This window comes from Cyprinus carpio, chromosome A25, assembly GCF_018340385.1.
Source record: "Cyprinus carpio isolate SPL01 chromosome A25, ASM1834038v1, whole genome shotgun sequence".
In the NCBI taxonomy this organism is placed as follows: Eukaryota; Metazoa; Chordata; class Actinopteri; order Cypriniformes; family Cyprinidae; genus Cyprinus; species Cyprinus carpio.
In genome coordinates this window covers 4398931-4422623 of record NC_056596.1, presented here as the reverse complement: position 1 = coordinate 4422623, position 23693 = coordinate 4398931, and the positions used below count along the sequence as shown (strand labels likewise).

At 37.4% G+C, this 23693-nt stretch overlaps 3 protein-coding genes across 8 annotated transcripts; all 3 read right to left on the bottom strand.

Moving 5' to 3' along the window:
* LOC109050888 (synaptotagmin-12-like) lies at positions 1-9758 on the bottom strand. Its single transcript, XM_042715093.1, has 8 exons — positions 9537-9758; positions 6256-6306; positions 5970-6166; positions 4915-5295; positions 3636-3851; positions 2947-3067; positions 2622-2755; positions 1-1877 (listed from the first exon to the last, which is right to left on the bottom strand). Exons 1-8 carry the CDS (start codon positions 9583-9585, stop codon positions 1704-1706), a joined length of 1323 nt encoding a protein of 440 aa, XP_042571027.1. The 5' UTR covers positions 9586-9758; the 3' UTR covers positions 1-1703.
* Positions 9759-10327: 569 nt separating this feature from the next.
* Positions 10328-17462, bottom strand: LOC109050605 (protein regulator of cytokinesis 1-like). Of its 3 annotated transcripts, none has more exons than XM_042715090.1 (15): positions 17285-17462; positions 16595-16727; positions 16394-16516; positions 16043-16276; positions 14929-15099; positions 14388-14543; positions 14136-14283; positions 13148-13284; positions 12540-12635; positions 12308-12454; positions 12104-12215; positions 11814-11914; positions 11575-11733; positions 11453-11481; positions 10328-10829 (listed from the first exon to the last, which is right to left on the bottom strand). In XM_042715090.1, exons 1-15 carry the CDS (start codon positions 17293-17295, stop codon positions 10781-10783), a joined length of 1806 nt encoding a protein of 601 aa, XP_042571024.1. In that variant the 5' UTR covers positions 17296-17462; the 3' UTR covers positions 10328-10780. The 3 variants fall into 3 exon arrangements, with proteins under 3 accessions (XP_042571024.1, XP_042571025.1, XP_042571026.1); XM_042715091.1 differs by having other exon boundaries at positions 11453-11478; XM_042715092.1 differs by lacking the exon at positions 11453-11481 and having other exon boundaries at positions 17285-17461.
* A 936-nt stretch (positions 17463-18398) lies between these two features.
* On the bottom strand, positions 18399-23638 carry LOC109050604 (ubiquitin-associated protein 1-like). Of its 4 annotated transcripts, none has more exons than XM_042715085.1 (6): positions 22033-23638; positions 21074-21188; positions 20283-20942; positions 20035-20202; positions 19857-19958; positions 18399-18626 (listed from the first exon to the last, which is right to left on the bottom strand). In XM_042715085.1, the coding sequence occupies exons 1-6, from the start codon at positions 22257-22259 to the stop codon at positions 18498-18500; spliced, it is 1401 nt and encodes a 466-aa protein (XP_042571019.1). In that variant the 5' UTR covers positions 22260-23638; the 3' UTR covers positions 18399-18497. The 4 variants fall into 4 exon arrangements, with proteins under 4 accessions (XP_042571019.1, XP_042571020.1, XP_042571022.1 ...); XM_042715086.1 differs by having other exon boundaries at positions 19857-19904; XM_042715088.1 differs by having other exon boundaries at positions 21074-21191; positions 22033-22133.
* Between the last annotated feature and the right edge of the window lie 55 nt (positions 23639-23693).

The following is a 23693-nucleotide window of genomic DNA, read 5'->3' as shown; positions in this document are numbered from 1 at the left end:
TATGAAACCACATAAAGCATTTTTATTTAAACAATTTATTTGATTGCAATATGTCCTACATTACATGTGCATGCATTGTAAAGTTATGTTTTATCATTCTTTAAATCTTTTAAAGTTCACCAACATTAGATGTACACTGCAAATGGGAATATTGCTTCTATTAGGGTGAATTTGGCACAGAATGACGTTTAATGGTGACAAGCTTAAAATATTGTTAGTAGTAAAAACGAATCACGGCGTTTGCAGCACTTCATCAAATCAACTGACTGCAAAAAGCTCAAATCTGATATTCATTCTACAAAACATTTGAGGTGTTTAGGATGTGATTCATATATTTTGGTATTTAGTTTTTCCATTCTGTCATTAAAATATTTAATTATTGCGGCAGTTGAAACATTTTTAGATTTTCTTTCGTGCCGAAGAAAACTGTGAAAGGAAATATATATTAATTTATACATATTCCAGTTTGATATGAATGCATGTATTCTATGCAATGTTGGGATAATGCATAACAAAGTACAAAACTACAAAGTCCATCTTCCTGTGATTAAATAAAGTAAGGGATTACGCTTCATTTTTCAGAAATCCAGTAACAGTTACTGTTTTAAAGTTACTTTTATGATACATATATGATTTTAATGTACTAAGGCTAATTTAACAACTATATTTAAGATCCAGCAACAAATATACTATTGATCAAAAACCTCTTTCTTTCATTTTGACATGCTAACCAAGTGTGAAAATGGCAGAAAAGAGTGGTTCTCTTGTAAAATGAGAAATACATTGTACATATGCATGTTATAAATCCAAAGTAATTCAAATTTATGGCCTGGCTAAATAAATAACGTGCAGAACTGCAATCTAAACTTGAGAAATTGGCCACATGAAATGTATCTGTTAAAGTTTGGATTTTAAAAATGGATGATTGAATTAATTAATGCGAGATGTTATTACTGTTCAGAGTAACTAGCAATCACATTGCTATACAAAACAAAAGAGGTAATGTTTTTAGCAACTTCCCCATCACTGATTTTATAAAGTACTTGCACGCCCCCTAGTGGTAAAATGCATTAGCCAAAATAAATAAATAAATAAATGTGGTACTTTGATTAAATTTACACAAATTTCTTCAAATAACCTGGACAACTAAATAAAAAACAAACATGTGATGTGGCTCAAAGGCGCCACTATTAGGCTAATAAGTGTCCTTGCACTTGCCTGAGAAAAAGGACAGAAAGTCCCAAGGTTGTTGTTATGCCTTATATTTCTTATTTAAATATTTAAGCAGAGAAAAAATAAGAAAAAATATGATTATTAAAACTTCCAATAATAATAATAATAATAATAAATATTTATGACCAAAAAATAAATTTTTTTTTTTCATACTTTCCTTTTTAGTAAAACAGAATGTGGCTACAATTTCTGTCACATGTTATACTCCACCCGAGTGCTGCAGCACACAACCAGCCACCCTGTTGTCATATGTAGAAATGAAGTTAACCTGGATAAGAAAACCTGGATTTCAAAGACCTTACAGATGAGACATCCTGAGCCGCCTTTCTCTCATTACAGTTCCATCCATCCTCAGGGCAGCTGAGAAACAATGCTTTTCTCTTCATATTTAATGTCTTTACTGTTAGGACAGTCAGACAGTAGGCACCATGCAGACAGGAGTCAGAGGTCAGGGGTCAGGACTCAAGGACTTAGGTCCTCCGGAGCGGGTGCCACATTGAAACCGGTTTCCGCAGAGTCGCCAGCATCTGGTTCCAGTGAGTTATCCCCATTCCACTGGCCTCAGGTCCGATGATCACATGACCCACGTTTTCACCACGGCCGTCTTCTGTGCTCTCAGCAACCGTCACTCTCAGAGAGAGATCCTGAAAAAAACACCAATTAACCTTACAAACACTGAAGATAGATAGATAGATAGATAGATAGATAGATAGATAGACAGACAGACAGACAGACAGACAGACAGACAGATAGACAGATAGATAGATAGATAGATAGATAGATAGACAGAAAGATAGATGATAGATAGATAGATGATAGATAGACAGACAGACAGACAGACAGACAGACAGACAGATGATAGATAGATAGATAGATAGATAGATAGATAGATAGATAGATAGACAGACAGACAGACAGACAAGGACGGACGGACGGACGGACGGACAGAGAGATAGATGATAGATAGATAGATAGATAGACAGAAAGACAGACAGACATACATATAGATAGATAGATAGATAGACAGACAGACAGACAGACAGACAGACTGTATATATATATAGATAGATAGACAGACAGACAGACAGACAGACAGACTGTATATTCTGATTTATCTGCATTTAAATCATTGTTTGTTTATTGAGTGCGACAGACAGACAGACAGATGGAAAGACAGACAGACAGACAGGACAGACAGATAGATAGATAGATAGATAGACAGACAGACAGACAGACAGACAGACAGACAGACAGAGACAGAGATAGATAGATTGACAGACAGACAGACAGACAGACAGACAGACAGACAGATAGATAGATAGATAGACAGACAGACTGATAGACGGATAGACGGATAGATGGATAGATGGATGGATGAGTGTTGTCACCTGCAGGACGATGGCTGGCACTGAGAAGATCATAGCCTCATTGAAGATTGGATTAGTATCATCTCTTTTTACAGATGTCTTCTTTTTACTGATCTTCCTGCCGTCCTGGAGCAGGTACACCTTCACAAACGGATCTGTTCACATGGAAACAGACAAAATTCAGTATATGGTTTTCGCACATTATATTTTCCCAAGTAGGAGATGTTCCTGGATTCCATTTCTGGAACAACATTCCAATTCCACTTGTTTTATCCCTAATCCTAACTCTAACCGATAATCGGTGGATACAAATATTGTTTCAGGAGCATCTAGCTCAGCTTCACACCTGCTGTGGTCTTTCCGTTAGTCCAGGCCAGGTTCTTGGCTTTGGCAATGACCACGGTGAGACGTTCCGCAGTCGGCAAATAACTCAGAGACAACAGGATCTCGCCGACAGCATCCACAGCCTGAGGAGAAACATAAAACCAGCTTCATCAAGTGAATCCATTTTTTTAACAGCTTCTGGGAACTGAACAATATGATTCATCAAGAATTGGACGTCCTTTTGCTACATATAGAAAGAAAGATTCTGGCATTAAATATCTAACCATATATATACCACCCCGGGTACCCTAGCAACCACATAACAACACCTCAGCAATTACCCGAGTACCCTAGCAACCACAGAACAACACCTTAGCAACCACCCAGGTACCCTAGCAACCGCATAGCAACACCCTAGTAACCACCCCAGTTACCCTAGCAACGGCATAGCAACACCTTAGCAACCACCTTGGGTACCCTAACAACCGCATAGCAACATCCTAGCAACCACCCCAATTACCCTAGCAACTGCATAGCAACACCTTAGCAACCACCCCGGGTACCCTAACAACCGCATAGCAACATCCTAGCAACCACCCCAAGCATTAGAGAAGACAGATTTCACATAGTGAGGACACTGTAGAAGAGATCACACTTTTTTATTGACTTTTCAATTTTTTTCTCAGAATGGAGCGTTGAGGTTTGATGTACCTTGTTGATGTCCTGCAGGTAGAGCCAGGTGTTAAACGGCCGGAACGCCAGGTCCAGATCCGACAGTTTGAGTTCTGCCACTCCAGCACTGATGCTCCGTTCATCTGAATCCACACCGAAGGTGGAAAATCGCAGACTGTTCTCCTCCAGATTTACTGAATCCAATGGAATAGAGAAGCGCTCGTCAAACACCACGGTGAAGGCATTTCTCTGGACCTGCCGAAGAGAATGACAGACAGAGATGTTCATTATTACTGATGATATTAATCAACCTCAATGAGGCCAGGTCCATGGCCGTGAACCCCCAGGGATGGAAACATCTTGTAAATGAAATCCGGCAACCATTAGCACCCACAGCAGCGTACGGTCTGAGCAAACGATCCGAACCAAGCACCAGCTGGGGATCAAAGAAGAAAAGATGTGTTTATACGGCCATTTCATTTTGTTTTAATTTGTTACACCATTTTAAAGATCCTTAGAATTTTTGTAAATTAAAAAAATGATATATTTATATGAGCTCTGTTCTGATTGGCTGACCTCTATTCATATAAGACAGCATTGTTAACTAAAACTAAAACCATTAAAAATCATTTTTGTTAATTTAAATAAATTAGAAATAAAATAAAATATAAATATTAGATGAAAAACTTAAACTTAAAAAAAAAAAACTTACATTTAAATATGTTACATTAAAATTAGAAATGTTGCCTTGGTAACTAACTGAAAGAAAATAAGTTTAAGTTAAAGTACTAAAATTATTAAGCCTACATAAAAATAAAAATATACACAAATATCAAACAAAACAAAAACGAATCAAAACGACAAAAGTACATAAAAATACTAAAACTGAAACTAATTACGATTAAAACAGAAAATATAAAATAAAAGTAAATTCAAAATATGAATAAGTACTATAATAGTACTATAATAGGATAGGACTGATATTGTTGCTAAACACTGAATACACTTTGATATATTAATGTATTCATGGTTTTGACATCAATATTAAGATTAAAACTAAACATATGAAAATAAAATCTAATTCATAATATTAATAAATACTGTAAGCGTATATATATATTGAAAATAAAATCTAATTCATAATATTAATAAATATTGTAAGCTTGTTAAGTGTTGTTGATGAATAATAAGAATTTTTTTTATTATTGTGGTCAATATGTTAAATATGTTAAAACTATTAAACATCTATTAAACTTTATATATGGGGGGGGGAAAGAAATATATTTTTTTTTAATACATTAGTTCTATGGTTTAATACCTGTGTGGCCCCCAGGCTGATCTGCTGAGGGACCAGTGTGACGGTGATGTAGCAGCCCAGGAAGTTCTCCTCTTCCTTCTCCAGCAGGTCTTTACCCTGGTGCAGTGAGACGAGCAGAAGCGACGCTCGAGTGTCCAGCTCCAGCGTGACCTCCAGCTGTCCCACCGTGAAGTCGTGCCCGAAGGTTTGAGCCACAGAAGAGATGGAACACAGCGATTCAGAGGACATGGAGCGGTTCAGGGTGCCTCCGCTCGGATCCAGCTCTCGGCTCATCAACTCCAGCGTTCCCAGATCCCGAAGACCATCTGGGGTGTCCAACAGCTGGAGGCTCGGCTTTCGGCTCGCAGAGGAAGCCCTCCGCTGGTTGGAAGATGCAACCCTCTGCACGAAATCCAGTAAGCGTCATATAATAAACACAATAATTTGTTTCCAAAATTAAAAGATTAGCTTTTTTTTGTCATTGTATAAAAAAAATTTATTTAATACTTTATATTGTAAATTTATATTTTATTAAATAAATTTTTTAATATATTAAATAAGAATCTATTTTATTTATTTGTCATGTATATTTAAATAATATATGAGTGTATGCATATATATATATCGTTTATATATATATATATATATATATATATATATAGATATTTATTTTAACTAACTGTTAAAATTTTATGTGCCAAAACTTGCACCAGTTCGAAAACCCCAGCTCAACTTTACAAAAAGTGGTTTAATTAACATTAATATGATTTTAATAATAATAAATTAATATATATAATGTCTATATATTATTACTATCTATTATATATATGCAGTTATATATTATATGTTTATAGTTAATATAATTCATATAATTAAGATTTATATATATATATATATTCCACAAAACTCTATCCATATATTTTATTTTTATTTTATTATTTAAAATATTTTTAAAGTAAATTAATTATTTTAAATTTATAATTATGTATTTTTTTATGTTTTTATGTTTTTCTGTTTTTCTGTTGTAGATTTATGTTTGCCAGTTTGAAAACCCCTGCCTAACTTAATTACAGAACTGTGGTTTGTTTGATTTCTGTGTGGGAGGAGCCATATTTCTCCTGAAGGTAGCGGTAGTGGAAGTTTGGGTACGGAGATGGAGTCGGGAAGGAGCCAGATTTACATAGTTTCCACAGATTCACTATAACCACAGCAAACAGGACCAGGAACCCTAACACAAACAAACACACCTCCCAGCCAGGTGGGTTCAACACCACTGACACACACACACACACACACACAGTCAGAAACTCTCTTAGAGGGATGCATATGAAATCAAAAGGTATATGAATGATGACTGCTCACCGCTCAGATGATATTCAGAAATATCCTGGCCCTGCACAGACATAATGCCACCTGAAACACACAGCACAACACACTCTTAAACACTTCCTCAGAAATCTACCACACTAACCATTGTTACAACCGTTACTGTTAATACAAACCACGATAAATGTATATGACCTACTTCAAACAGCCCCTTATAAATAATATACTGTGGTTGCACCACGGTAAAGTAATGGGCTTTAATGATGAGACCATGATACTATGGTACTTCTGAATTATAAACATATTCATGGTACGCTATTCTTCAAGGTTTTTAAAAGAATACCATGGTATTACCATTGCACAAATCATAAAATACCACAGTTAAAACATGGTAGAGTCATAGTACATGCAAAAAAAGACCAGAAAACATGGTGCTTTCATGGCATAATGTCCAAATAACAAAAAAATACAATAGTATTACCATAGAGATTTATAGTAATTTGTCTGATTATTGTTATAGTATTACTTTGGTACTTTTATGCAAGTGGCATAATAAGCTTTCATAATCTTTATCATTTCTTTTTTGATGACAGTGGTGACTGACTACAAGTCACCATATTTTTATTATAGGAAGTGAACTGCAGTTGGTATTTTTGGCAGAATCTATGGTCACTATAGTAAACTGTTATAAGTTATAAACAATCCGATTTTTCAAATCTGAGAAAGATACTTGAGACAGGAAAAAAAAAAGTGTAGTTAGGTCTAAAGAGAGAGAAAGTGAGAGGCGTGTATGCTGTGAGTCACACTGAGACGTGTGTAATCAGATGAAGGAAGCAGCGGGAGCAGAGAGAAGATTATGACAACAGGCCAATTAAAGCTTCTGAGATGCACTCACAGATGCACCCGCAGGGTTACGAGCGCTGGTTCAGGGCATTATGGGTTTCACATGTCTGCTGTGAAATGAATATGTGTTGAAAGCGCTGTCAGGAATATCAGCAGCAGCTCTGTGTAACGACCCACGCTGGTGTAAAGACTACAGGAGCACAGATGGACACACACACACTTGGATCAGTGATACTGTCTGGACGCTGAAGCCAGTATCCCAAAATAATTTCCCAAATGGCCCAATGACTTGTGAGCTGTAAACCATCTTCTTGATAAACAATGAATCACGGAGCAGAAATCCCAAGCTTGCTTTCTTCAGGTCATTTTGTTTTTTTTCCTTTAAGGTTATGTAGAAAAGCAATGATGGATTCTCTTGCCGTTTATGATGCCATTAGTGAAATAAGATTGAAGTGGTTGCTTAGAAGTTAAAGTCTTTATCTGGCAGACATTAAGGTCTAGTTTTAAAGGGATTGTTCAGCCAAAAATGAAAGTTCCGTCATTATTTTTCTCACCCTCATGCAGTTATTTTAGTATTTTTTTTATATATATTGTTAGTTTTATTGATTAGCTTTATTTATTATTTTTATATTTTCAGTTTTCATTTTAATTTTAGATTTAGTTATTTTGTTAAGTGCCATTTTTAAGTGTCATTTTTGTTATTTTTTTAATTAATTTTTATTTAGCCTATTTTCATTTTTAGATTTAGTAGTTTTTATCCTTCAACTAAATCTAATTTCAATTAGTTGCCAAGATGCATATATATATATATATATATATATATATATATATATATATATATATATATATATATATATATATATATATATATATATATATATAAATATGTGTGTGTGTGTGTCTGAAGATTTTTTTAAAAACTTCAAAATATGTTTTAAAGGGGTGGTTCAGCCAAAAATATCAAGGTCTGTCATTATTTACTCACACTCATGCAGTTATTTTAATGTTTATACTATTATAGCATTTATTTATTTATTTATTTTTTTGATTTTCACTCTTCATTGTCATTCATTTTTCAGCCTTCAATTATTTAAAAACACACCAATATATTTATATATTATTACTTAATAATACTATTATTAAATATGACTAAGTGTTATTTATATTATTCATACTATATTTATATTATTATTTAATGCTATTTATTATATAATAATATATGTGTGTGCATGTATAGCCTGATTTTTAGCCTAATTAAAGAAAATAATTTTTTTCAATAAGTATATAATAAACAGAATTAATAGGTAAATAATAATTACTAGTGACAACCAAAGACCAATTGAAAATAAGCATTCAGTTTTTTATAGAAAAAAAGAGGACATTTTGCATAAAATCTCATTTTGTGTACTATGGAAGAAAAGAAATTCACAGAAAATAATGGTAATTTTATTTTTGGTGAAATATCCCTTTGAAGATCTGTATCTTCTATGAAACCCTAAACTCAAAGTTAATACACTGGAAAAAGCATCTAAGCTGATTCTAAAAACCAAATCGATTTTCTTCTAAAAGCCTCTCCGCCAACAAGCGCCGGAATCCCACGAGTCCCAAACCTTGCGTCCGCGGCCGCGTGACAGCGAAACTAAATCACGAGAGCTAATCAAGACGCTTTAAAGCGGTCCTGCGGCGCTGATCACTCAGACAGGATTGTTTTCCAGCGGACAGCGCTGCATTCAGAGCGGATGAAATAGTGACCGTGATCAGAAGCGGATGGAGGGGCTCAGGTCTGCACTGTCAGCTGCTCTCACGCAGCACTGAAGGAGCGAGCGCTAATAAATCAAGCGCGCTTTTAATCTCCAGAATTACTCGATAACACTTTCACTGAAACACAAGCGAAGACAGATGCTGCCTGCAGGAGGGAACCTCTCTGGAGAAAGACCCACCGCACACACACACACACACGGGAGGGTTTTTGGGTTACAACCATACCGACCAAAACACACAGAACCCATCAGACACACAAAACCGACTCGCAACATGCATAACACACGAAAAAAAGTGCACACAAACTCCCAAAATACACATAAAACTAACCCAACCCCCCAGCTGTTGTACGGGGAGGCATAGTGTTTTATGTGACCTTTGGGTTTTAAATGAATGCCCCCCATCAGAAGAGGGTCCATCACAATCACCATGACAACTACCCGAGCCGCGGGCGCGCGCACTGCATCAGCACGTGAACGGGCCTGAACTTCCAGTTCCACATCGAACCAAAACCAACAGGCAGAAAACGCATGACAATAATTCTGCAGCGCATGTGTCTGAAATATATAAAATACTAATACATTACTGTATGGGATCATCAGAGTATATAGTAATGTGTATACACAGGATAGACTCGCGACACTTGCAGCACATGCACTTGAAATATGAGGGCTCATAAACACGAGATTATGAGTGCTCGCGTATGCTCTTACCTTCTTCAGCAGTTCTGTTTCTCCCTCTCCTGCTCGCGCACACTTGCATCCATCAATTAACGCGCATTACAGCGTCAGATGCACGTGCATCGCTTCTGACGCGCGCGCGTGTTTAGTTTAGATGGGAGTCTGGGTTTTCCTCTGCGTATGATGAAGATCTAAATGCAGGAGTCCCACCCCTGCAATGCAACTTAAGCACCAACACTCACTCACACACACACACACACACACACGAATAAGGGAGTAGAGGCTAGTTGTCACACTAAATATTTCTCATGGCTGATTTAGACACACGAAGTCGTGGCTACAACATGCTATTGAACATTTCCACGGTTATTACCCATTAAAAAAATAATAATAATACAATTTATTGAAACAACAGTTTAATAAAAGCTTTGTTCTTTTGTGACAACCAGTTTGCAACATCAAGCACTATAAAAGACAGTTTTGGCACTGGAAGTCTCGCACATTCACGTTAAAAATAAAGTGGTAGCGTTTTATAAGTTACAATAATAATAATTATGTTCATTTTATATAGCTCCTTACAAACTCAGCTCATTTGTGTTAGATTTGTAGTGTTAGAGTTGTCAAAAACCTTTTTTTTATTTTTTGTAGTTTATTTCCAACTCCTATTTTAATTTTTGCCGTGTATCTTCAGCTCAGCTGTTTAAATGTATTGTTTAGGTACACATTTTGAATAATAATATATATAAAAAGAAATACATTTAGTATTCATCCAGTGTTCATTCTCATCCATCCTAATAAATAAATCACTTCCAAAGTACAAAATGTCCCCATGAAAACAAACATTTATTTACAGGATGTCAACCACAACAGTAGCAGCAATTTCAGAGGAGTGATGCTAAATAAACTTAGTGTGCTGTGAAACTAGAGAAAAAGTCTGAATACATCTAAATGCCATCGTGATTTTAGAGTTTAAAGATAAAATACATCTGAGGCCTAAGATTAGTGTAAAACGGAGTTTTCATAAAAACTGCAGGTGAAGTCCAGCTCAAAGACAGAGAATCACTTGTTTAAAACTCGTAAAAGGAAAAATTAAATAAGAAAAAAAAAGTCAAGAAAAAAAAAGAAAAGAAAAAAAAAAGCAGTGCTAAAATATTTACAATTCTTCAACAAAGTCAAAATGATTTACATTCATTATCTCCATAAAAGCTTTTTTTGTCTTCATTGGATGCCCATCAGTCCATCTCTGATCCACGGAGCTCAGTGTGTGACGGTAGAGTTCAGAACTCCAGCCTTGACGTTGGATTTAGAAGCATTTGAGAGCTCCCGCTGTAGGCAAAACACACAAATATGAAGTCATATTACCATTAGACAGCCACAAACCCTTCATGTTTACGCATCTTTTACCTGTCTTAAAGGGACAGTTCACCCAAAAATGAACAATATAGATATTTACAGATACTTTGAAGAACCAAAAAAAATGAACAATATAGATATTTATGTATGCTTTGAAGAAAAAAACTGTTCAGTTTGGAACACCTTTTCATTTTTGCGTGAAATAAACCCCTCTGCGAGGTTCATCTTTTCTCAAAGCTTAAATGGTCGAAGGAACATCAATAACACTTTGTTTACTGTAGATAAATAATTCAAATCTGTGGATCCAGGAGACCAATACTGACAGAAAAACTCATTTCATATCATTAAAGCCCCAGTTAAATAATGTGACAACCGCCATATCACCACTTTTTAATGTCACACACCTCCGATTATGATTTCATAGGGTCCTTAAAAACAGCAGATTGTATTTTAGTTGTTGTGTTTCTGTCCAAATGCTCATTTCACTGTTAGAAGGTGAAAGCACACACAAACACAGACCCTCCTCCGTTAGTCGGGTTAGATGAGAAGAGTGTGTGTTAGCGTGAGGGACAGTGAACGTTTTTAGATATACAGACCTGGACGCTGCAGTGGAATCAGAGTCCTTCTATAACAGAAGGCAGAATTATCACACGGGGGTCACTTGATTACATCCGCTGCCTGTGTGTCTAGACTGCTAACTGCAGGATAATGAACGTACCGCGAACTCGGAGTAGGAGGAGGCCACAGATGTAATGGAGTAATTTCTCTGAGGGCTGGCGGCCATCGTGCGCAAAGCTCCGCTCAGATGGGAGATGTTCTCCTTGTTCCTCTCCAGACCACGAGGGGTTCGGCCACGGGCAGGTGTCCGTGCACCCAACTAGCGGAGAAGCCGTTTACAGTTTTAATGATTAGAATAGAAATTAAAATATAATAGCAGGTTTAAACAGCATAACTCACCTTGTTGGAAGAAAGGGGCGGTCTAAAAGAAGGGGAGGAGCATATGGAACGGAGAGTTGTGTTTGGGGTGGAGCTATACAAGCTAGAAGTGGAAGTCAGCTAAAAAAAATAATAAATACAATTTTTTAATATATATAATAATATTTGTTTAATATATATGTTTTTGTGTTTTTAATATATATAATTTTGTTTAATATATGTTTGTGTAATATTTTGGAAAAGTATTAATTTTATATGTAATTGTTGTTATTTTTTCTTTTGTATAATATATCTTTTTTGAGTTATTGGGTTTCGTGATTTTCCGGGTGTCGGCGTTCCGGCGGCGAGTCTTCTCTTGGTTGGGGTTCTGATGATGGTGCCGTACAGCAGATCTTCCTCCGTCTGCTTCATTTTCTTCATTTGCTGCACAGTACAAACCTCATGTCAAAAACTAATATTTGAAATAAAACGTAGTAATAAAAAAAAAAAAAAAAAAAAAAATCGGGTGTTCATACCCGTTCCTGTTTTTCTCTCTCTTTCTCCATATGGTGTCGATTCCACTGGTCTTCCACGTACTGCAGGAACGGCTGCCCGTTCACACGAAACTCTTTACAGTGCGTCGCTTCCCACTGGTCAATCTGAGCCTTCAGACTCTTCTCCAGCTGGCCAATCAGACAAAACAAACATGAGCGTACAAGCCATCCCAGTCAAACAAACTTCAGCGTTCGCTTAAAGAGCGGCTCAAACCTTCGGCAAACTCTTCTGCAGGTCGACTCTCTGTTTCTCCTCCTTCAGCAGGTTTCCTCCTCTGTTGTTAAAGCGAGAGGGGTCTGTGGCTTTTTTCTGGAGAAAGACGACCAACCATAATTAGACTGAATTTGATAAACATCTTTACAGTTTTTTAAAAATGCTTACACGCAGGTTTTGAAACCATGGCTCCATTTCACAAAACATGCAAAACATCACAAATCTCTTCCAAACGCAAACACTTAATTCAAAACTATTTGAACTTTTCTAAAAATGGTATTTTAGAATAGAAACTCTACACACAAACAAAATAATAAGACATACAGATAGCCACATGACTGTAAAATGTAAAACGCTACTCTCGTCTCTTTTGCTTGATCAGAGAGCAGTGGAGCGCTCAGGAGTTTGTCAATAGCAAATTGAGTTTAAAGCAAGTAATGTGCTTGTAGTTTTGCAGACTTGGACTAAAGATTAGGTTTATGAGTGATGGTTTCACTGACTGAGTGGGCCTCAAGTACCACTTTTAGTGTCTAAGCAATAAAAAAAAAAAAAAAAAAAAAAAAAAATTTGTTATGAATCTTTTCAGCTGATCTCTTATGATTCATCACCTCCAGTTCCTGATAGAGAGTCCAGTTGCTGCTCCAGGTGATAACGGCGTCATACAGCTCGCTGTGCTCGGCATAATCCTGCTTCAGTCGCTCCAACTCCAGCTCATGTTCACGCAACACCTCCTCATCCAGATCATCTGACAGCACAAAATAACAAAACCAAATGTCAGCAAATCTTTGTGTCCCCAACACATTTTAAATACTATTGCTCAATTCCAAGTTGCAAAAAATTTGTACTAATTTAATCAAAATGCTAGATTAAGATTAGCTCTCATTGTCTAGGTGCATAAACTGCATTCTATTTCTGGATTTTTGAAGTACGCATCCATGTTTCTCGGGCTGATATTATCCACAAACCATAAATACAATGCAGTATCAATTTTAAAGGAATAGTTTATCTAATATGAAAAATTGCTTAAAATGTATTCACACATAGGCCATTCAAGATTTGTTTTTTTGTCAGATTCGGAGGAATGTAGCATTATATCACTTGCTCACCAGTGGATCCTCTGCAGTGAATGGGTGCCGTCAGAATGAGAGTCCAAACAGCTAATAAAAACATTACAATAATCCACACCACTCCAGTCCATCAGTTAACATCTTGTGAAGCGAAAACAAATCCATCAAGACATTTTACCTTCAAACTGTTGCTTCTGGCTAAAATACAAGTCCTCTATTTATAATATTGCTTTCTCCAGTGAAAAAGCCATCTCGTCTAAATCAGAGGAGAAATACGCAAAGATCATGCTAAGTATTCATGTGAAAGGGTCCAAAACAGCTCTAAAAGGTTTTTGATGTGAGAGGACCACAGCTATAAGCTGTCTGGACTCTCATTCTGACGGCACCCATTCACTGCAAAGGATCCATTGGTGAGCAAGTGATGTAATGTTAAATTTCTGCCAGCTACCAACTACCAGCACAGTTGGTACTTTTTGTACTCTGAAGTATGCAAATTGGGATTTAGCCAAGAAACTAGCTTTTATCATACCACTGTGGTAGGGAGTGAAGGCTTGTCTCTGCTCTGGGCTGTAATAACATTTCTCCCAAAACTTGACAATCTCCGATCGGATTGTGTGAATAACACGCTCAATGTTTTTCTTTTTCAGCTCCTCCAATCGCTGAAGCTCCGCCTGCAGCTGTGACACAGTGAGAGAGACGGCATGAGGTATGGTTTATAATTCCAGCAGGATCTGGAGACGAAACAGCATGACCTACTTTAGTGACAGGTGAGTGTACTTACTGCGTTCAATCTGCTCTTTGTGCTAGCGTAGGTGTTCTGCATGAGACTCTCTCCCTCTCTTTCCTCCTCAGGAACCTGCAACATCTCGCACAGCTCCGCAATACGACCACGGATGGACACACACAGCGCTTCACTTTCAGCTTTACGGCTCTCCAGCTGAAATACAACACACACACCATTAGTCAGTGACATTTAAGAAACATTTCTTATTATCATCAATTTTTAAAACAACTGCGCACTTATTATTTTTGGAAATCATGATACATTATTTCAGGATTGAACAGAATTTGAAAAAGCTGCATTTATTTTAATTAGAGTTTTTTTTTTTTTGGAACAATATAAATGGCTTTGCTACTTTTAATTAATTTAATGCATCCTTGCTTAATAAATATGTAAGTAAATAAATCATACTGTGAGAGGGTTCATCATTTCAATTTAATGGTTTAAGTTGGACAAGATTCTCCAGCTTCATTTCTCATTTATGCTGACAGCATTCGGGTCACAACCAACAGCTAAAAAGAACTGTGTGAAGTGTGTGTACCTGGTGCAGTAACACTTTCAGTGAGCTGAGGTTTTCCACAGAAAGGCAGAAAGCGTCTTCATCTTCACACACGGCGTCTTTCTCAAAGGAGGTGTCAGGATGCTGTTCCAAATCCTCCATCAATACTGTGATCTGACGCTTCATTTCCACAAACTCAGCATGACGACGCTCCTGTGAACACACACAAGCACACTTCCTGTAACCAATCTGGATTTACTTTCATATGAAGGGAAGCAAACTACCACTCTATTCATTTAAGAATGCAGGTTATACCAGCTGTCAATTTATTAATGTTTTTGGAAAAAAAAAAAGTCTCATGCTCAGCAAGGCTGCATTTATTTGATCAAAAATACAACAGAACAGTAATACTGTGAAAATTGTTAATTTAAAATAAGTTTTTTTTAAGTATATATTTTAAAAAGTAATTCATTCCTGTGATGCAATGCTGAATTTTACGCATCATTACTCCAGTTTTCAGCGTCACATGACCCTTCAGAAATCATTCTAATATGCTGCTCAATTTTTGGTGCTTGGTTATTATTTTTAGTTTTTATTGTAAACTGATATTTTTTTCATTATTCTTTGATGAATAGAAAGCTTAATAAACAGCATTTATTTGAAACCTTTGTAACATCATAAAGGTCTTTACTGTCACTTTTGATCAATTTAATGCACCCTTGCTGAATAAAAGTATTTCTTCTTTTTTTGTTTTTTAAATCTTAATTTACCCAAACATTTGAATTGTGGTGTATCATGGTTACAACAAAAATATTAGGCAGCACATCTGTTTTCAACATCGGGAATAAGAAAAAATGTTTCTTGAGCAGCAAATCAGCATGTTAGAATGATTTCTGAAGGATCGTGTGACACTGAAGACTGGAGCAATGACATAATTACAACAGAAAACTGTAAGAGACCTCTTTCAAAAACATTTAAAAAAATATATATATCCCAGACTTTTGACTGGTAATGTATATATAAACTGACTTTTATATGAATTGATTATTGAATTATTGGAAATGTAAAAACCACATACATTTCCAATATATTCAACTTCGTATACTAAAAGACAAAAAGCCAGACAGCTGTGAAAGTGTGTTAGTGTGTGTTTTACCTTCTCCTGGTTGCGTGCGTTGATGTGTTGTCTGTAGTTCTGCAGCTGCTGTTGTGACGGCACTCGTTCGGGATGGATGGGGAAGAGGTCATCACACAGGATGTCACACAGATCTTGATCCTGCTGAATCAGAGATTTCAGCTCGCTCTGACGAGCACTTTTCTCTTTTAGCATCATCTTGGCCTGTGTACGGAGATCCTTCTCCAACTGCAGCATCGTCAGACCGTCTTCCTCCTGCCAAGCACACAAAATCTCCAATCTGATTGGCCGGCTTTACAAAACATCCAGAAGTTAGAGGGCACTGGCTGTTACTATGCCGTTATCAAAAAACCTTGGATCAGAGCGACTCACCTGACACTCCTGCACCTGAAGTTCATTACACAGGCTGGTCACCTCTTTTCTGCAGGTTTCGATGCTGTTCTGCAAGCGCTTCTTCAAGCCCTCCTCCTCGGCGATCATCATGTCCAGCAGGTTCTGCAAACGTAAAGACTTCTCATTGAATCGGTGTCTCCATTCTCCAGTCGATGAGAAACGCAGATGACCTGAACTGACCTTGATGTGCATGTGTACGGCGTCGGTGCGCTGCAGCCTCTGGTCCTCCGGGATCCCGATCTCCTCCCAGATGTCCTTCAGCTCGTTGAGAGCCTTGTTCAGACACGAGACAGACTCTGCAGCGTGGATCTCACTGAAATTACACACATTCATATTTAATGAATACGTGCTCATGTTCTGGTATCTTAGATGTCATTTAAAGATTCAGATGTCAGACAGTGTTGTATATTAAACAGTATAGTAAAATGAGCTAGCCTTTTTTAGTATGTCTTATGAATTAATAATCAAATCAACAGCATTATTGACAATCATATTTCTAAATGCATCCATAACAAATAAGTCATAAGTTTATTACTAAATGATCAATAAATGTGCAGCATTACTGATTGCTGTCTGTATTGTTGAATAACAATAACACTATAGTTTTCATTAATATTAGAATTATTGATTATCATTATAATGGCTTGTTGAAAACGGCGATGTTTATTAAATAGCAGTATTTTTATAACTTACGTGCTAATGCTAAATCCATCTTAAAAAATAAACAAATTACGAAAACATAGACCATTTTTAACCTAAAAACTATTTTATACTAAAACATCAGTATCGAAAAAGTGAAGCTAACACTAGCACAATACATGCACTAATCTATACATAAACAAATCTTTACACTTCTAAACTCGCTCTCACCTCTTCCTCATCCTGTCCTTCCGCCGCAGATCTCCGATGAGATTTACACAATCGTTAAGTGCTACTTCTGAACTTTATTTTTCGCTTTATTTCACGATCGCTACACGCTGGCTTTAAAACTTCTGGCTAAAAATTCAAACGCCGCACTAAAACGCCTCTGGTCTCTGATTGGCCGAAACCAAGCTAGGCATCCACATCCTGCTCGCTGATAGGCTGACGGACATAAAAGGCACAATTCAAGCGCACTGATTGGCTGACAACTCAAGCCAGCTGATTGACCAGTTTAACCGGCTGTGCTGATGAATGGAATGAGCCATGACGTTTAGTTCGGGAACATTAATCAGCAGAAAAGAATGTAATCACATCGTGATTGATTTGTTTACATATATATATATATATATATATATATAATATATATATATATATATATATATATATATATAATGTAAATTTATCAAGGCTCAAGGCAAATAGTTCCTTTTAAACATAGTATTCTGTATGATGAAGGCACTTTTCACTAGCATGTGATGAGTTTCTTTTTGGTTTAAGAATTTGAGATTATTTTTTTATAAAAAAAAAAAAGATAAAAATGTATTGTAGATAAAAATAAAAAAAATAAAGAAATATAGCAATCAGATCAGAGGTTTATTAATTGTTCTGTTATTGTGAGTTTAATAATTGGTGAGAGGCTACTGTTTGACAATGTTTATGCAAAATCAACACCTCTTATTATATTCCAAACATTAGGAAAACAGTCCTGAAACTAAACAACTGATGCATAACAAATATCACAACAGTGTTTAATTAAAGTCATTAAAACGGTCTGCAGCTCTTTTCAATTAATCTTTTTTTTTTTACTAGATGATTAATCATCGTCATGATGAATTCTACAGTTCTGTCATCAACTATTAATGTTTGTCATAAAGAAGTCAGAGCTACAGTTAATCACCTGACAATGAAATGAATCAACAAACAAGACCTCTTCTCCGTGAGAGACTGAAGTATTAAAAGCTCCAAAGGATTCATTCATTCTGAAAGATTTTTTTATTCTTTTATGGAGCTGAAGATAGAGATTCATTAATGCATTAATAGAGATGAAGACTGATTCATATGCTCATATAGCTGATTCATTTATTCATGAAGTTGAGGATCATTTCACTCATGGAGGTTGGGATTCATTTGTTCACATAGCTGAGGATCTTTCTGTGTGTTCTTAGTCGCTGCGGGTCATGAGCTCCTCCAGGGCTTTCTCTTTATGGTTCTCATGAACCAGTAAAACTTCTTTAATGGTGCTCTGCGGGAAACCCATCTCACAGAACTGAACCAGCAGAAACTCTGAAGCCTGAGAGAAACACAAAAACATCAATACAGTTACAATAGATCAGGTTAGTGTATTTGATGTGCTAAATGTTGACTGAATGCGTGTTTTTAGTGTTCAATTCTAAATGGATGGTTTGTTTTGTACAGAGACGTGTGTTTGGTGAGGGATGTTTAGTGCTAAATGCTTATTTGGGGGGCGTGTTTTTAGTGTTCAATTCTAAATGGATGGTTTGTTTTGTACAGAGACGTGTGTTTGGTGAGGGATGTTTAGTGCTAAATGCTTATTTGGGGGAGTTTTTTGCACTGAATGCTGTTTGTTTTGTTGTCTTAAATGCCAACTGGTTGCTGATTTGAAAGGTGTTTTTTTTGCACTGGATGCTGATTGGTTGAGTGTTTCATGTGCTAAAAGCTGATTTGAGGGGGGTTTAATGCACTGGATACCGATTGGTTGAGGCTGATGGGCGAGGGGTGGAGCCTCGCTGGGTGTGATGTGCAGAAATCCATGGGCACTGTGGACCAGAACTCTTCGGTCTTTCTTTTCTACGAACAGCATCATCCTCAGACGAGCTCTCGTTGTCTTCGCTGTAGCCGCCCTCGTAGTCCATGTCGGCGATGAGGAACTGGACCGCCCGTAGTAGGCGGAGCTTATGTGAGTCAGCAGCACTGAGGCTTAAACTGCGGGGGCGTGGGCCCAGTTCCCATAATTCTGCACTTCTGAGGTGCATTTGAGGGGGGTTTAATGCACTGGATACCGATTGGTTGAGTGCTTGGAGCACTAAATGCTCATTTGGTGGGTGTTTTGTGCACTGAATGCTGATTGGTTGAGTGTTTGCAGCGTTTGGGTGAATGGTTGTGGCCTAATGGTTAGAGAATTGGACTTGTAACCAGAAGGTCGCAGGTTCGAGTCTCGGTGCTGGCAGGAGTTGTAGGTGGGAGGGAGTGAATGTACAGCGCTCTCTTCCACCCTCATCACCCATGGCTGATGTGCCCTTGAGCAAGGCACTGAACCCCCAGTTGCTCCCCGGGCGCTGGATATAGCTGCCCACTGCTCCGGGTGTGTGTTCACGGTGTGTTCACTTCTCACTGCTGTGTGTGTGCACTTGGATGGGTTAAATGCAGAGCACCAATTTCGAGTATGGGTTACCATACTTGACAAATGTTACGACTTTCACTTTTCACTTAAATGCTAATCTGAATGCTGATTGGTTGAGTGTTTGCAGCATTAAATGCTGATTTTGGTAGGGTGTCTCACCTTGGCCTCACAGTTTTGGAACATCTCCAAAGCTTCTTCCACCTGAGTCTTCTCATAACCCAGCCGACACAGACGGTCACATGACATAAGGTTACTCAAAACCTGGAGAAGATCCAGGAGGAATGAGAGAGAATGTGTATATTTATATGTGTGTTTGCATGTAGCGTGTGTGTGTTACCTGATCTGGACTCTTGGGTCCTGTCCTCTGCAGTGCTAGTATGGCAGTGTGCAGTGTGTATCCATGTAGTGTAACAGCTTCGAGAAGATCCCTTTCTTCCTGACTCAAAGCGCACAGAAGGTCTGCTGAAGCATCCTGTAGTCCTGCGGACGTCCGCGGACGTACACCCTGAAACACAAGATCAGCTTATCAATAATCCTAAATAAGACCTATAAATAAGATCTATGGATCTACGGTGTGTGTGTTACATTTGAAGAGTGTTTCTGAGTCCTGGCGGAGGGCAGCGGTCCTGCGGATGAGGGTCTCGGCTGTAGGAGGGTGTGTGAGTTCCGTCGCCCGCTGGTTCTTGTTATGCTGGGCTTCTTGCGGGGGGCTCTGGAGCCGTGAGGGCTGCCCTGCGGTGTCTGGCTGAGGGCAGGGGGGACAGGCTTATGTATGTCTTTAACAGAGGAGGCGGAGCTTGGTCGGGCCTTGTGGAGAGTGCCGGAAGGGACTGGGCGAGGGGTGGAGCCTCGCTGGGTGTGATGTGCAGAAATCCATGGGCACTGTGGACCAGAACTCTTCGGTCTTTCTTTTCTACAAACAGCATCATCCTCAGACGAGCTCTCGTTGTCTTCGCTGTAGCCGCCCTCGTAGTCCATGTCGGCGATGAGGAACTGGACCGCCCGTAGTGGGCGGAGCTTATGTGAGTCAGCAGCACTGAGGCTTAAACTGCGGGGGCGTGGGCCCAGTTCCCATAATTCTGCACTTCTGAGGTGCACCCTGCGGCTCTGCTGTGGGTTACTGAACATCAGCCAATATGGCGGGCAGGTGGGACACACACTCCGTGGTGTCTTTTTGGCTTTCCTGTTCTTCCACTGCTGTTCTTCCCATGCAGCCATGATCTTTTTCTCCAGAGTGAATGAATACTGCAGCACAGGACAACATGTGAACATTGTTATATATACAGGTACATATACATACAATTTCAAATGTATATGATAAATATAAGCAAACACATAATAATATATATTAGATGAGTTTAATGTTATATTCTGACCTTTGTATCACGCAGTATTTGAACACAGTCTGGGATCTTAAGTTCAGGAGCTGTGACCGGCTCTTTCTGACCCAACAGAGAGATATTAAATGGAACCTCATCCAGGCTACACATTCTGCTGACATGCACAAACAATTTAAGTCAGTCAATACTGTTTCTGTAAATCAGTATCCGAGTAGCTCTGTAGTTCCGCACTTTGCGGTATTGAATGGAAAATTTAAGTCAGTCAATACTGTTTCTGTAAATCAGTATCCGACAGTGTCACATGACAAGTTTTTAAAGCATAAAACGTTATTTTAGTACATAAATGAGTTTTTCTATAATTTGAATGAGCTTTGTTATGGTTTAAGTTTTTCGTTTTAATCCGTAAATTTTTTTTTATTAATTTAGTTTTGTGCCTTTGTAATTTTTTTTTTTGTAATCTTAGTTTTCTGCTTAAACTAATTCGTTTGGATTAAGTTTTCATCTGATATTTATAATTTATTTAATTTGAGTATTATTTCAATTAACAAACATGCACAAACAATTTAAGTCAGTCAATACTGTTTCTGTAAATCAGTATCCGAGTAGCTCTGTAGTTTTAATAGTTTTGCTTATAGTATGGAATCAAAATTGACCAAGCATGAAAAGATGTTAGCTTTGAACATAGTAAACGAATGCATCTCAAAGGCCTTGACTTTCTTGAATGTACAATTTAAATGGAATGAAAATTGACCAAGCATGAAAAGATGTTAGCTTTGAAGAAATATATATATATATATATATATATGAATGTACAATTTAAATCATATATATATATATATATCTGTATATATAATCATGTAATATGTAATTTAATCACATTTCCAATAACATTTAAATATTTTGCTGTGCATGAGCATATTGCATGCATTTAAGTATAACGTTAAATGTATTTTTCTATAGATTAGTATAGATTACAGGTCATTAAGGTTTCTTACCTGTAGTTTCTGGTAGTGTCTCTGCGCTGATCTGAACTATATACGTATTGTTCCTCGGTTGCACAGTGACAGTGTGTACTAATCAGCTTCACGTGTGCATAATAACAAGTCCCCATGTGAATCAACACAGGCTTACACACACACACACACAAACAAGCGCTATCAGGCTTATACACTGACTCACACAATAATCCTTTCATATCCTGTTGAAACAAACACACAATCATTTCCTTTCCATTTTTCACATGAGAGTAAAGGGCTGAAGATACTAAGAGGTTTTAAACTCCTATAGATACCATGAACAGCGATGCTGCCTGTGTAATAATATGTTATCAGATGCATGAACATTCTCACTGCGTTATTGCTATTAGTTTGAAGGCGTGGTGTCTGTTTACTCGCTGTGAATCTGAAAAAGGCTGAGACATCAGGAAATGGCACAGCAGGCACTATCAGACATAACACAGTTAGGCCATATTGCATAAGCAGTGAAGATGTGTGTGGTTTATGGCGCCCTCTAGAGGCCCTAAACTAAAACAGCAGGATTTTTGGTTGTCTCCAGTGCTTTAAAACACACAACAAACAAGTCTTGTTTAAAAACATATTCATAATTTTATTATGAGCAGTTTACTCAGTAATGTAGAGCTTAACACCTTGGGATATGCAGTTGTAGGTAAAAGCAGTTTTGTGAAATCATCACTGGCAATAAACATTTAGCAAATAACAGTAAATACATGATTTCAGTGAAATGATGTGAAAGAAACTGATCAGTTGATGGTGGATGAGCAAAAACACACACAATCTCCAGATTACAGACATCTGCTGACACTTTCAATCTCTCAAGTTCTTTCTGTGACACAGAATCGTTCCCGTAATGCTTAAATGAATTTAAACCTCACTCAAATTATTATATACAAATACAATTCAATACAACATATTGCTACGGTGTGATCCGCAAACATTCAGCGTGACACGCACCGCAATTTTTCCTCTCACACACACAATATTCCTGTTTCTCTCTAATAGAACTGATGAAACTGTAACTGCTGTTTTGGAAATGGAAGATGTGAGCAAACCAGTGGTCCCGCCCTAGTTTGTGATTGACAGAGACTCTATGACCTCACACGAACCCTTTCTCAGCACTAACAATCATTTAATCCTTTTCTTTTACCTGAATATGTAAGTGAAGTAAAAATAGAAACAGGGAAGGATGACAATATCTGCATCCCAATTTGCATACTATCCATACTATACAGTATGCAAATCATAGTATGTCAAAAAATATTATATCTAAATGTGGATGGTATGTTCTTTCTGTGGATGCCTTTTGAGCCAATATTACCCACAATCCCCTTGCGCTACAGAAGAGGCGGAGCTTGTAACAGTTCATCTTTTTTTGTCGTAATAGTGAATAAATTTATCTACAAGTCAACGTTTACATACAATGTGTAATTTTATTACATTATGTACTGTAATACTAGCATACTCAAAATTATGCAATTTTCCCCATCACCACTGATGTAAATAGCTGTAGTATGCATGAGTAAGCAAACTGGGATGCAGCTTGTATCCATCTCTATATTACCTTTGCCTGAAACACACACACACACACACTTGTATTCATATATATATTAACTTTTACAGAAACACACACAAAAAGACTC

Excerpts from the sequence above, each read along its gene's own strand:
- LOC109050604 (XM_042715085.1), bottom strand. The coding sequence starts at position 22,259 with ATGATTGTGTGTTTGTTTCAACAGGATATGAAAGGATTATTGTGTGAG. Across the intron at positions 20,943-21,073 it reads AAATACTGCGTGATACAAAG|TATTCATTCACTCTGGAGAA; the intron begins GTCAGAATATAA and ends CCTGTGCTGCAG. Across the intron at positions 19,959-20,034 it reads GACCCAAGAGTCCAGATCAG|GTTTTGAGTAACCTTATGTC; the intron begins GTAACACACACA and ends GATCTTCTCCAG.
- LOC109050605 (XM_042715090.1), bottom strand. Across the intron at positions 15,100-16,042 it reads ACGCACGCAACCAGGAGAAG|GAGCGTCGTCATGCTGAGTT; the intron begins GTAAAACACACA and ends GTGTGTTCACAG. Across the intron at positions 11,734-11,813 it reads CGCCCCTTTCTTCCAACAAG|TTGGGTGCACGGACACCTGC; the intron begins GTGAGTTATGCT and ends CTTCTCCGCTAG.
- LOC109050888 (XM_042715093.1), bottom strand. The coding sequence starts at position 9,585 with ATGCAAGTGTGCGCGAGCAGGAGAGGGAGAAACAGAACTGCTGAAGAA. Across the intron at positions 6,167-6,255 it reads TTCTGAATATCATCTGAGCG|TGGTGTTGAACCCACCTGGC; the intron begins GTGAGCAGTCAT and ends TGTGTGTGTCAG. Across the intron at positions 3,852-4,914 it reads TCAGCCTGGGGGCCACACAG|GTCCAGAGAAATGCCTTCAC; the intron begins GTATTAAACCAT and ends TCTCTTCGGCAG.